We start from the raw sequence: 12,806 nt of genomic DNA on the forward strand, positions 1-12,806 counted from the left end.
CACCACCGCCCGATGCCCCGACCCCGCCGCGCTCCGCCTCCCTTCGCCCGCATGCTGTGCCGCCGGCCGTGAAGCCCGACTCCACAGACAGCACCACCGAACCCCCCCCTCCAAACCCCCCACACCCTTCAAACCCCTCACCCCCTTCCCCTCCAGACCCATCTGGACCTCAACGACTCGACCCCTCGACTTGCTCCTCCCGGACCTTCCCCGACCCCCGACCCCGACTTGTTGCGGCGCTGACCCCCGAGTCCCCGACCCCGACTTGCTGGTGAGTTCCCTCTTCTTTCCTCACCGTCCATCATCTCTTTGCTCCTCACTCAGCTCCTCTACCGTTTTGAGTTTTTCCATCATTTCTCTTTCTTTTATTTATTGTTTCTGTTATTATTGTTATTATTATTTCTTAATGAAAACGTGTTTGGAAGGAGGGCTGAATGTTATGCTTTCAAGTATTTAAATGAATTGGCGTCTAAATTTGATTGGTTTTGTTTTCTCCTTGAATAGGCTTTGTATGGCATGCTTATGTACTAAATATGTAATTTGATTGGTTGTTTATATTTTTCAAGAAATGTCAGATGGCCAACCTGAATTCGATCAACATGCCTCTACAGCTTATAGTGCAAACAAACTTGTTGACTTGGAAAATATTATTCATAAAGATGATGCAATGGATGAAATGAAAAAAATGGGTCCAGAACAATCTTGGGATGACCCAAACAAGAGGAAGAGATCTGAGGTGTGGACTGAATTTGATGTCATAATAGTAAATTGCAACACAAAGGCAAAATGCAATTATTGTAGTGCTAAATTAGCATGGAAGAAGGGGGGTGCCACAACTCATCTTAAAAGATATTTAAACGCTTGCATGCCTCGAAAACTTGCTAAGTCTAGCGAAGACAAAGAGTTAAAACAAAGCTTATTATCGTTTGCGGTTACTCAAGGTCATGCAATACTAGCAACTTACAAGTATGATAAAGACAAGATAAGAGAGATTCTTGCAAAGATGTTTATAGTGCATGAGTATCCTTTTAGGATGGTGGAACATCAGTTCTTTGCTTTATTCTGCAAAGCTCTTAACCCAAAATTTGAGCTAATAAAGCGGGTTACTTTGAGGAATGACTGCATGAAAATGTTTGCAATTGAGAAACAAAAGTTGAGGTCAATGTTAAGAAATGTTGATAGAATTAGCTTAACGACTTATCTATGGACTTCAAATGAAACAATTGGGTACATTTGCCTCACTGGACATTTCTTAGATTCTGAATGGAAGTTGCAAAAGAGAATTTTAAATTTTTGTAGCTTGGCACCTCCCCACACTGGAATTACTATTGCTGATTGTATTCTTCAGTATCTAACTAAATGGGGGATTGAAGATAAGGTTTCCACTATTACGTTAGACAATGCATCTTCGAATGACACAACAGTCAAGGTCTTGAAGAAAAATTTTGCAATCAAAGGAAAGCTTTACTTCAATGGAAAAATATTTCATGTTCGCTGTTGTGCACATGTTTTGAACCTAATGGTACAAGATGGTTTAGCAGAAATACGGGATGTAATTGAGAATATCCGCGAAAGTGTGAAATATCTGAAGATGTCTCCTTCACGACTTCATAAGTTTAATGAAATTGTTAAACAGTTGAAGTTGTCAACCTCTAAAATTCTTCAACTTGATGTGCCTACTCGATGGAACTCAACATATGAAATGCTAGAGTCGGCATTGGAGTTCAAACCGGTGATTCCAATGTACAAGGAAAGAGACTCCAACTATAAATGGTTACCATCCGAGGAGGACTGGATACGAGCTACAGAAGTTTCAAAATTTTTGAAAGTTTTTAATGAAGCCACAGAAGTGTTCTGAGGACGCCAATATCCAACTTCAAATTTGTTCCTTAAAGAAATTTGGAGAGTGAAGAAGAAATTAAATGATATGTCCTTCGATACTAGAGATTTTGTGATGCGCATGACTCGAAGAATGAATGAAAAACTTGAGAAGTATTAGGGAGACTGTAACTTACTAATGGCAATTGGAGCAGTTTTGGATCCTCGCTATAAAATGCAGCTCATTATATTTTGTTTTCCAAAAATTTATGGTGTGGATGTTTTTCAACACCATATTGATGATGTTCGTGAAGCTTTAGATATGCTCTACAATGAATATGTATCTTCAGATGGACAAATAAATGTTAGTGCTAGCGATATCCCTAGTACCTCCTTCAAACTGAAAAGAAAAAGGACTAATAATGACTTTGATATGTGGGCTGAACAACATAGGAATGTTATTCCTTCAAACAAAACTGAGTTGGACATATATCTAGAAGAAGATATTTATAAGCCTAGTGAAGAAGACTATGACAAGTTTGATGCTTTGAACTGGTGGAAAGCTAACACCCTAAAATTTCGCTATCTATCAAAGATGGTTCGGGACATACTATCCATTCCTATTACTACTGTTGCTTCAGAGGCTGCATTTAGTGCTGGAGGTAGAGTGCTTGATCAATATCGTAGCTCTTTGAAGCCTGCGACTGTACAAGCTTTGATTTGTACTGGAGATTGGTTGCGTAATGAGCTTGGATTGGAGCAGTCATCAAATGTAAGTATCATTTATACTATAGTATTTAATATATCTTTTAGTAGTTAGTTTTTTAATTTATAATTTTTGGTTTCTTGTTTAATTTATAGGTTGATGAAGAGTTTATGCAATGGAACACAGAGTCTACAGAGACTGGTCTAAACTAGACTACTTGAGAACTTGAGATTTATTATGTTTATTGTGTTTCTTGAACTCTTTTGTAGAACTTGATTTGTATGGGATGTTTTTTTAGTTTGTTGAGGTTTCACTTAGACCATTTAAATTCTCTTTGATTGTCATTGCCTTTGTGCTTGGATGTGGTTAATTCTTTTCTTTTTTATCTGTGACAGGGCTTGCTGTCATTTTCTTTTTTTGTCTGTGACCATTTCAACAATTGCCAGCCCGCTTGATGGATCAACAGAAACAAGTTAGTCATGTTCATGGTTCTACATCCTTTAGTTCTGGGTCGTCATTTTATGGTACAAGTGGACGTCCATATTACAATGCTGAAGACGAAGTTAGTGGTGCAGATAAAGATCATATGATTTCTTCGCAAAGAAATTTTGGTCCAAGTTCATCCACCTATGAGCAGGAGGTACCTTATTGTTATTCTACTCAAGGTAATGCTTCATTTAGCATTTGGCTTTGCGCATGAATGATATCCCAAGTGCTGCTGCCATCTACGTTGGTCATTTGTCTTTGTTTTTATTTGACAATTTCATGCGAACAATATCATTTACAGTTGTATTATTGTACTAATATTGGATGCAGAGACAGATGCTGTAATTTATCTTTTTCTGCAGAGACAGATGCTGTAATTTATGTGAAACTGAACAGCCGAATTTGTTCCCTACTTTTGATGCATAATCTGGTGATTATTTTCCAAAATTATAAGATCAAAGGAAAGGCATCATGAATTTAAAAAATCACATGTAATTGCTGGAATTGGGTTTTAAATTTTAAAGATCTTTTTCAATTTCAGGAGCTAGGCCTATTAGCTGGAACACCGATTGGAACTTCACTTATTTAGCAATGGTGCCTGAATACTGGCTCACTGAAGGTGGTATGAAACTTACTGATATCAATCATCATTACTCACTTTGGTATGAATAAATTTCGTTTCTTTCTTTCTTTCTTTCTTGTTTTTCGTTCCATGTTGTATGAAACTTACTGATATCAATTCTAACAGTGTATTATGTTAGTTTTTGCCCTGTTGATGTATTTTGAAGGAGAGTCAAGACCAAGCTACAGCTGAAATATCACTGCTCTGATGTCCATTGAAAGTCCACTTGTACTGCAACCGAATTTTGCTGAATGTTGAGTATAATGCTGAGCTGAATGCCTGAATGTTACTTTACTGTCAGTGGCGATAGGTTATGCTGATGAGATGATGCCTAGAACTTTTTGTGCTTTGAGCTAATATGTTATAATGTTAAAAGCGATAAACTGATGCAACTGTGTAGTTGTTTTACACTATCTTTAAGATGGGACTTGGAAGGTGAGTTTATTGAAGAAGCAGACATGGATGTCTTGCCTTCTATATGGCCTGATGATATTGGGAATGAAGCCAGGAAGCAGTTTAACATGGAAAGACCTGGTGTGAATCAGGATATGCTGGGGGATGTTACGATCAAGGACGACCCTTCTGTTGTGGATTTGAAACACTGGAAACACGATAATGCTGAGAAGGGTTCTTCTCAGCTGGCATACCTTGTAAAACACTGGAAACATAAGCACAATAATGCTGTTCGGCTTCTCAATGAATATAAACACTGCCCGAGCCCGAGCTTGTTTGAGCTCGTAATTGAAACGAGCTTTACGAGCTCAAGCCCGAGCCTTTGCTTTGCCAAGCAAGCCCGAGCTCGAGCCCGATACAGAGCTCGGTACCGAGCCCGAGCCCGAGCTTATATGAAACGAGCCGAGCTCGATCCTCCCAGGCTCGGGCTCAGCTCGGCTCGTTAACAGGCCTAATCCCATGAAGTGCTATCCTCTTCCTGCTATCCTCTACCTTCCATATAGAACATTATGAACTTCTTGCTTCCACCTGTTTAACTGTCTTCTTACATGGCTCCATAGTAAAAGTATTCTCCATGTATCCTTGTTGCTAGCAATCTTCATGTCATGTTATTTGTTCAAAGTAGACTTCTCATCAAATGCATCCCTGCTGATAATTTTCTCCTGGAGTTAGTGTTCCGCAACTTGTACCTTTGACTGTGTTTCTAAACCCTAGAAACATACATGCCTTGGACCATGCATCCAACTTGGTGTGCTGCCCCTCCTTATATGCACATATGTAGGACAAAAAAAATATGTAGTGAAGAATAATCAAATTATTTACTTGTCAAGACCTCCTCCAGTAATTTGAGTTCAATAGTTGTAGGAGATTCGTAAATGAAATAACATGCCATGTCAACTCCCCCTACCTAGAACTCCTTGGCTAAGCTTGTACATAACCACATGCACCTGGCGCGCTCTCTAGCAATGTCTTGTTCATTCTCCCAACTACCCCATTATGTTGTGCTGTCCCTGTTATTGTAAGATGAAGAACAAGTCCTTTCTTATAGAACTTCTTGTACTCTTCTGAAGTGAATACACCAGTTGTTTGTCCTCAATACCTTTACTTGCTTGCCAATCTACTTCTCCACATTCTAATGCTCGGAAATGGTGAATGTTTATTCCTCATGAAGACCTAAACATTTTCTAAAGAAGTCATCAATGAAAGGTACATAGTACCATGTACCACCTTTAGAAACACTGGGTTTGGTCCCCACACATAGCACGTTTGCACTTAAGAATCCTCTTCTCCCATGTGTAGAGGATATGAAACTCACCCTGCATTTCTTACAAACAAACAAAAATTGCAGAAGCTTGTCTTGCAAGTTTTCCTTTGAGCACTCCCCTTTCAAGCAACTCTAACATCCCCTTCTCACTCATCAAGCCAGTCTCATGTGCCACAAATCAGAAGAATCAATCTTATCATCATTAGAGGATGTGATTGCCGCACCACTAGCAACTGCCTACCAAATCAGTAGGTATAAATTTCCTTCCTTCTTAATTTTCATCACAATCATAGTGCCCTTGCTCTGCCTCTGATGCCAATACTGCATACTCCAACCAATGGAATCTAACACCCCCAATGACATAAGATTCATCCTCAAACTAGAAGCATGTCTTACATTTGTTAATGTTCTCACCATTCCATCAGACATCCTTATTTTTACTGCTACCATTCCTATAATCTTATATGTAGTGTGGTCACCACTACTATAGTCCTATGTGTAGGATCTAGAAGTCATATAACAAGAACATCTACTATAGTCCTATAATCTATAAGTCACAGAGAGATTTAGTGCTTCAAGAAACAGTGAGAACATCTCCATCATGCTCAAAGTCCCTGGCCACAATCACTTGATCAACCTTCTTTTTATGCTTCTTGGGCCATTTTTTCCTTTTCTCGCAATCTAATTTGGAATAACTTTCTTGAAAAGTAGCACTGTATTTTCCTCTCTTCGAACCTGGACTGAAATTTTCTGCAGTCTCCCCCTTGTTCCTTGGATGTTCCCCTTCTTCTTGGTGCATCCTTAGTGACAAAATTTTCACTAGTTCCTTTAGGATTGGAATTTTTTCTTCTCTCATTGGTGAAGAGCAAGGAATTTACTCAAGAGGGAAACAAGAAAATCATGTCCAAAGATTGTAACAAATTGCATTTAAGTATAATATGCATTAACAAATAACACAACTCTTAATCCCTTTACGAACTTTGGATTCAGCTAGCAAGATCACTGCACAACCAACTCTTAGTATCTGTTTAAATTTGAGATCTAATAGCAAAATCCTATTTAGGAAATGGTAGAGTAATAAGTAGAACATGCAAGTACAGTGGTTATACAATTACGGGCTCAAAGGGGCTAATTTCCTTTACATGAAAACAATGAGATAAATTTCTAATCAATCATATGATACAAATATAGGCCGTTAAGCTTGTTTGAGCAGATTTGCTCTTGCTTATTTAAAGGTAATGAAAATGTGCATCAATATAGAACCCATGAACTTCTCAGAACAATCCCAGAACTGAGTTGGCATTTTTATCCAGATTTCCCCTTTTTTAAGCATATCTTTCTGTGACCAAAAGCACTAGACATCTAAACCACCGGACATCTAGATGTCAATGGCAATTGCCCCCCTTGACTCGCTCTGGCTCCACCCATCAGTCACATAGGGATATTTTGGGTGGAAATCTTGAGCAATGCATCCTAGATATTTTTATCTATATAAATTTTTCTTCCTATGGGACCTAGTTTCCTCTCTCTCCTTAAAAACAAAAAAAAAAACAGTAGTGGTTTATTAAAGGGATATATTATTTGGACAAATTAATGTTATCTTAACTTTGTTATGCTTTTTGTCTGCGAGTTAAAGAGTAATGTTAGGGGCCCAACCATAGTACCAAACAAAAGTTATTTGCCAAATATGCTGTTCATGGGATCAATGTAATATATCATGGGGTTATAATAAAAATCATACACCAACCTCCTCATGACATGAGGTAATTGAACATCCTTCTTACCATGACCGGACCTCAAAGCATTTTTGATATCAGAATCCTTGCCCATTCACATTTACATATCATAATGTCATGTCCATGTGGGCCTAGCATGTATAGTAGTCATCTCCCAGCTCATCCCATTCCCTCTCTCTAGAAGAAGAGCACATGAATCTCCTTGTATTCCTCAATTCCAATCTCCATGTGTTCCCTTGTCCCAAATCTCGTGTAGACCTAGCTAGCAGTCAGCCTTTCTATAGACAAGCTCCTCGCTCCCCATTGAAGGTAAGAACAAGACTAAGCTTCATTAGTAAGAATAACCCTCCTCCCCAACAGCAAAGATTGAGATTCATCACTGCATCAAATAATAACATAAATGAAAATGGAAAAGATTTCAACTTGGAAGGGCTAATTAATTTGGCTAAACAAGGAAAGAAGACCAGCAAGTAGGTGTCTTTTTAGACTTTAACAAGGAAAGAAACACCATAATGCAATTTTGTCATTTTAGTCTTCAACAAGGAAAATATAACACCAAAATGCAATTTTGTCATTTTAGGCTTCAACAAGGAAAATATAACACCAGAATGTAGATGCACCGATGCATCTCAACAATTTGTTGATGGGAACAAGCTTGCCCATGATGCTTAGTCTTGTCCTCTCCTCCACAGGGAGCAAAGAGCACATCTATGGAAAGTTTGACTCTCAGCTAGGCACACATGATATATCGGATAAGGGACCATATGGAGATCAAAATCAAGGCATACGAGGAGACTCATGCACCCTTCTTGCGAAAAGAGAGGAAAAGGGATAAGCAGGGAGATGACTATTGCCACATGCTAGGCACTACAAACAAGACATTATGATATATGAATGCAAAAAAGATAAGACTAATAGCAAAAATGCTTGGAGGCCCAATCTTGGTAAAAAGGATGCTCGATTGCCACATGTCACAAGGGAGTTGGTGTATGTCTTATATTATAAACCAACATCTTTTGGCCTCCACATCTTCTAAATTTTTGGTCATTAACAGATTGCATGAGAAATTGGAAATATGGATAAGAATACATACTTTAGTTCTAGGATTCTTTCATGAGTTTGATGGGTTCTGCGCAGATGCATGTTGTCATTAACTATAAACAATAGAAAATCTATTCAAACAAGCACAACGATCCATATTTGTATCAATGGTTATGATTGATTACATATTTATCTCACTATTTTCATATAAGGACAATTTGCACCTTTGAGCAAGTAATGGTAATAACCACCATGTTTCCTATGTTTCATCTACTTTACTCTTTCACAAATAAGATTTTGCTATTGCATTTCAAATTTAATTAGAAACAGAGGTGAAGGAGGGGGGAAGGGGGTTGCACAGCTATCTTGCTATCTAGATCCCAAGTTCACAAAAGGATTAAGAGTTGTGTAATTTATCAACGCATGTTATAATTGTATACAAATGGTTATAATCTTTGGACAGGATTTCTTTTGTTATCCCCCTTGAATGAAACTCTTGGCTCCACCACTAGGTGGGCATAGGACATGATCATTGACTATTATTAACTGTGCATGTGATAGAGAATTGTCCAACCTTCATGCATAGCCTACAAAGTTTCCCCTTCCAATACAATTTATTTGTGAGGCTTGTCATGTACAAATTCTTCAACCGGAACTACAAGTTTACAGTAGTTTCATCCTCAATAAAGTTCAAAGCTTTGTTATCAAACTTAGCCCAATCTTCATTGCTCATCATTGCAGGCTTGTGATCCTTCCCAAGCAATGCCATATGAAGGCCCTAATGAACCAGAATGACCTCACTCTTTTCTGCCACAGAACAAAATTCCTTGCTCCATCAAATTTATCCAACTCAAACTTGAAGATCATAATTTTGCTTATAGACCGAACCTACTATTATACCAGATGATGAGACATGCAGTGGATAGATCACCTATATTAGCACGATATGCACAATACACAAATAGCAAGACATACACTAGCAAAATAAAGGGAAAATAAAAAGAAAAGATATGGATGATTTATGTGGTTTGACAACCTGCTTACAACCATGGGGACAAAAGAGATAATTTTCCACTAATAAGAATTAAAAACAGACCCTCCAGATCCCAGAACAAGAGTTCAGTATGCCCAGCCCTGTTGTTACAGGACAATCTCCAAAGTCAAAATAGTACCTCACACAACTCAATGGCGTCTCAAAAAGCCTCTCATGTATGGGAAGTATGAAGGAAAATAAATGAGCTGCCCAATATTGTCTCAGATCCACAGCCGTAAAATTCCTAAAAAGCAAATAAATGCAAAGCATAATCACATCTAACAAAGCTTAAGGCCACAAAAGTACATTGTGAAACATAGTGGATTGGGCCCGGTCCACTTGACCAGCCTAGCCAAATTTTGGCCCAAACAAAAAATAATGCATGTCCTGCGCACGTGCGAGCTAGGAAGAGACTCCTGATGGGAGTTTTCTTCCTCCCGAGTTCGTCGGACAGAATCCGACTCCGGGTTGGACTTTGGTCACAGTCGAGCTCTATTTAGAGCTCCTACCATCCTTCCTCCACCCCCCACCGGAGATTCAAGCCTAAACGGAGCTATCGCCAGAGTACTTTGCCGATTTTCTCTTTGAAGCTTGGTCGCCATCGTGCCACCGCCGCCGCTACCATTCGCCGTCAAGAACCAAGTAAGGACCGAGCTAACTTCAATCTACCTCTCTCCCTTTCTTCCGAATCCTTTGGAAGTTCGGTGTCAGCCAGTGATCGTCGTATTTTGGCAGAGAAGAACAGGTGCTCTTTTTTTTTCCTGTTTTTCTTTGGATTTTTCTGATTTTGTTCCTTCTTTTGGCAGGTTCCGCCGCCAGTTCTTATTGCTGAGACTTCCCACTGTTCCTCCGCAGTGGCCTGAGGCCTTGGTCGGAGTTCCAGCTGCCGGGATGCCTCGATTTCGTGATTTAGGAGGATGAAACCCATGTCTTTGATTGGACTGATACTTTGAATTCGCTCACAGAGTAAGTAATGTTTCGCTTTTTCTAAATTTATCAGCAATTTATAAAATTATTATATTCATGACTTTTGAGTGATATTATTCATAAGGTATGAATTTGATGAATAGTATATGATGCAGGAGCAGCAGGGGTCGACTCATTGCTTTCATGAGTCAACTCATGTGTAGCAGGGGTCGACTCATTGCTTTCATGAGTCGACTCATGTGTTTAGTGAGTCGTCCTTTGATCCTAACAGCATAACAGAGTTGGTTTTGAATTAATTCTAGGAACAATATATGGTTAATCAGCCAGCATGCCATATACCATTGGAAAGCTCTACGCCTCTAGTTTCCAACGCACCTGATATCATGCCATTTGAAGATCCCTAGAGAAAGTTATGGCATTTTTACTACAGCACGTCTGGACTAGCAGCGCCCAGCGAAGTGCATTTAATTTGGTCTTTTTCCAGCACATAGTTTTATTTTTCTAAGTGTCTTTTGGTATTTCTAAATATTGGAACATGTAACTAGACTCCCATCAATGTGTTTTAGCACTGTTTTGTCTTACCTTTGCTTGAAGGGATGTTCCAAGATAGCATATACAACTGGTACATGAATGAAATGAAAAAGGAGAGTTGTTATTTTTCAGAATTCCTTTCCAGCAAGCCTTTCTTGCTTTTGTGAGTTGAGTGGCATCCTCCTACCAATCAAGCGCATGGCTTGGTCGCATCGAGTGGCATCTGCGATTAGTAGCGTCGAGTGGCATCCGCTACCTCTGGTTGAGTGGCATCCCAGGATCATCTTTTTTCTTGGCTGAATCCTTTTGGTTTGGCCAAGACTTGCAGGTTTCAGCCTGCATCAAATTGGTATCAGAGCAGGTTTTCCTGCAGTGGTGTCCCTTATTTCGAAATTGTTCGATCGTCTTCGTATCTTCGGGTCCTCTACAATGCCTCCACGGCATCAAAGGAATCCTCCACGGCGTCATAGGGATACGGAGCATGATGAAGTGCAAGCTGAACTTGCTGCATTACGAGAATCGAATCAAGCACTGACAGACATGGTAAATAAACTTTGTCAGCGGATTCAAGCTTCACCCACTCGAAGCCATAGAAGTCAAAAAAGTGAACACAATATCTTCTTCAACAACCACAGCCAAAAGAATCGTTCATCTTCTTCTAGTTCTGTTCTAGAATCTGGTGTTGCTGATCAATGGTCCATGGAACGCTTGACCCGTGCTTTGGAGAATACCGATCGAAGCATCCAAGTTCAAGTGCAAGACTTTAATGGCAAACTTGATAGTTGATGCTGATGGCTATTGTGACTGGATGGCATCTTTAGAAGCTTTCTTTGATTGGAAATTTCTTATAGACGAGAGAAAGGTGTAGTTCGTGGCTACGAAGCTAAAGGGTCATGCTCTAATCTGGTGGCAACAATATCAGCGTAGCAGAGATCGAAGAGGAATCCCAAAAGTCAATACCTGGGCTGAGATTAAATTGAAGCTTGATGAGAAATTTCTTCCCTTGAATTATTCTCAAACTCTCTACCAAAAGTTCCATCAGTTGCATCAGCGTGTGGAGCAATCTGTTGGTGATTATACAAAGCAATTCTACAAGCTTATGAGTCGTGTGAACTTACAAGAATCTGATGATCAATTAGTGGCCAGATATGTGAGTGGACTGAAATATAACCTCAAAGGCGAGCTGATGATGCATTCGCTTCATTCTCTGGAGGAAGCATATCAAAAGGCATTGAAGGCAGAAGAGAAAATAAAATGGAGTTCATACCGAAAGGGTGAAAGCTCAAAAGGGGTGAAAGAGAAGGGTAAGAAGTTGGCTCCTATCTCTGAAAAACAAACCCAACATCAGGGTGGAGGGAGTAAGGAGAGTGGGAAGTTTCATTCATCTTCCAACAAATATTTTCGGTGTGGTGAATCTGGGCATAGATCCTATGAATGTCCAAAGAAGAAAGCTGAATTGTATCTCGAGGAAGAAGAAAATGAAGAGCCAATTTATGATGAAGAACCAGAGGCTGATCTTAATGAAGAATATTGTGAAGGTGATTGTGATGCGCAAAGTCTTGTAATCCGGCAAGTGCTGACTGTTCAAGAGACTGATAGATGGCTGAGGCATAACATTTTTCGAAACTATTATCTTTCTTATGGAAAGAAGTGCATCTTGATAATTGATTCGGAAAGTTATGAGAACATGGTGTCAAAAGTAGTGATAGAAAAGCTGAAGTTTTCTTGTGAACACCATCCAAAGCCTTATAAGGTTTCCTGGTTCAAAAAGGGTGGAGAAATCATGGTGACTCAGAGATGCAAACTAAAGTTTGCTGTTGGCAAGTATAAAGATGAAATTTATTTGATGTGCTGCCCATGGATGCCTGCCATTTGCTTCTTGGCAGACCATAGCAGTTTGATAGGAATGCTTATCATGATGGGAGGAAGAACACTTACACTATTATCCACAACAAAGTGAAGTATGTTTTGACCCCATGAAAGACATTCCAAATAGTGTGCCTTCTTTGAACCAAATCAGCTTATTATCTTACAAGGAATTTGAAGAGTCCTACAAAAAAGATGGTATTGTTTGTGCTCTAGTTGCTGCAGAAAAAAAGGAAGAACTTGAAACAGAAGTTCCGGATCTTCCTGCTGGTTTACCACCACTTCGAGACATTCAGCATCGAATTGAATAGATTCAATTCGAA

The 12,806-nt window shown here is 39.4% G+C and overlaps 2 protein-coding genes across 20 annotated transcripts in view; one reads left to right on the plus strand and one right to left on the minus strand.

Moving 5' to 3' along the window:
* The window catches only part of LOC103718236 (kinase superfamily protein), a 94,197-nt gene that overhangs the window by 10,786 nt on the left and 70,605 nt on the right, over positions 1–12,806 (minus strand). For 2 of the 19 annotated variants that reach the window (XM_088714549.2, XM_088714536.2), the window contains one exon: positions 7,027–7,464. The exons of the other annotated variants lie outside the window; for them this stretch is intronic. In XM_088714549.2, coding sequence (XP_088570675.2) covers positions 7,462–7,464 — 3 coding nt within the window. In that variant the 3' untranslated portion in view covers positions 7,027–7,461. Of the gene's footprint in view, positions 1–7,026; positions 7,465–12,806 lie in introns of those variants that run through there. 19 annotated transcript variants of the gene reach the window in all.
* On the plus strand, positions 569–1,871 carry LOC149750899 (zinc finger BED domain-containing protein RICESLEEPER 2-like). Its single transcript, XM_089928566.1, has one exon. It carries the CDS (start codon positions 569–571, stop codon positions 1,856–1,858), a length of 1,290 nt encoding a protein of 429 aa, XP_089784692.1. The 3' UTR covers positions 1,859–1,871.

Source organism: Phoenix dactylifera, chromosome 18 (genome assembly GCF_051530095.1).
Source record: "Phoenix dactylifera cultivar Ajwa chromosome 18, Ajwa_hap1_PhDact_Kaust_v1.1, whole genome shotgun sequence".
NCBI classification, from domain to species: Eukaryota; Viridiplantae; Streptophyta; class Magnoliopsida; order Arecales; family Arecaceae; genus Phoenix; species Phoenix dactylifera.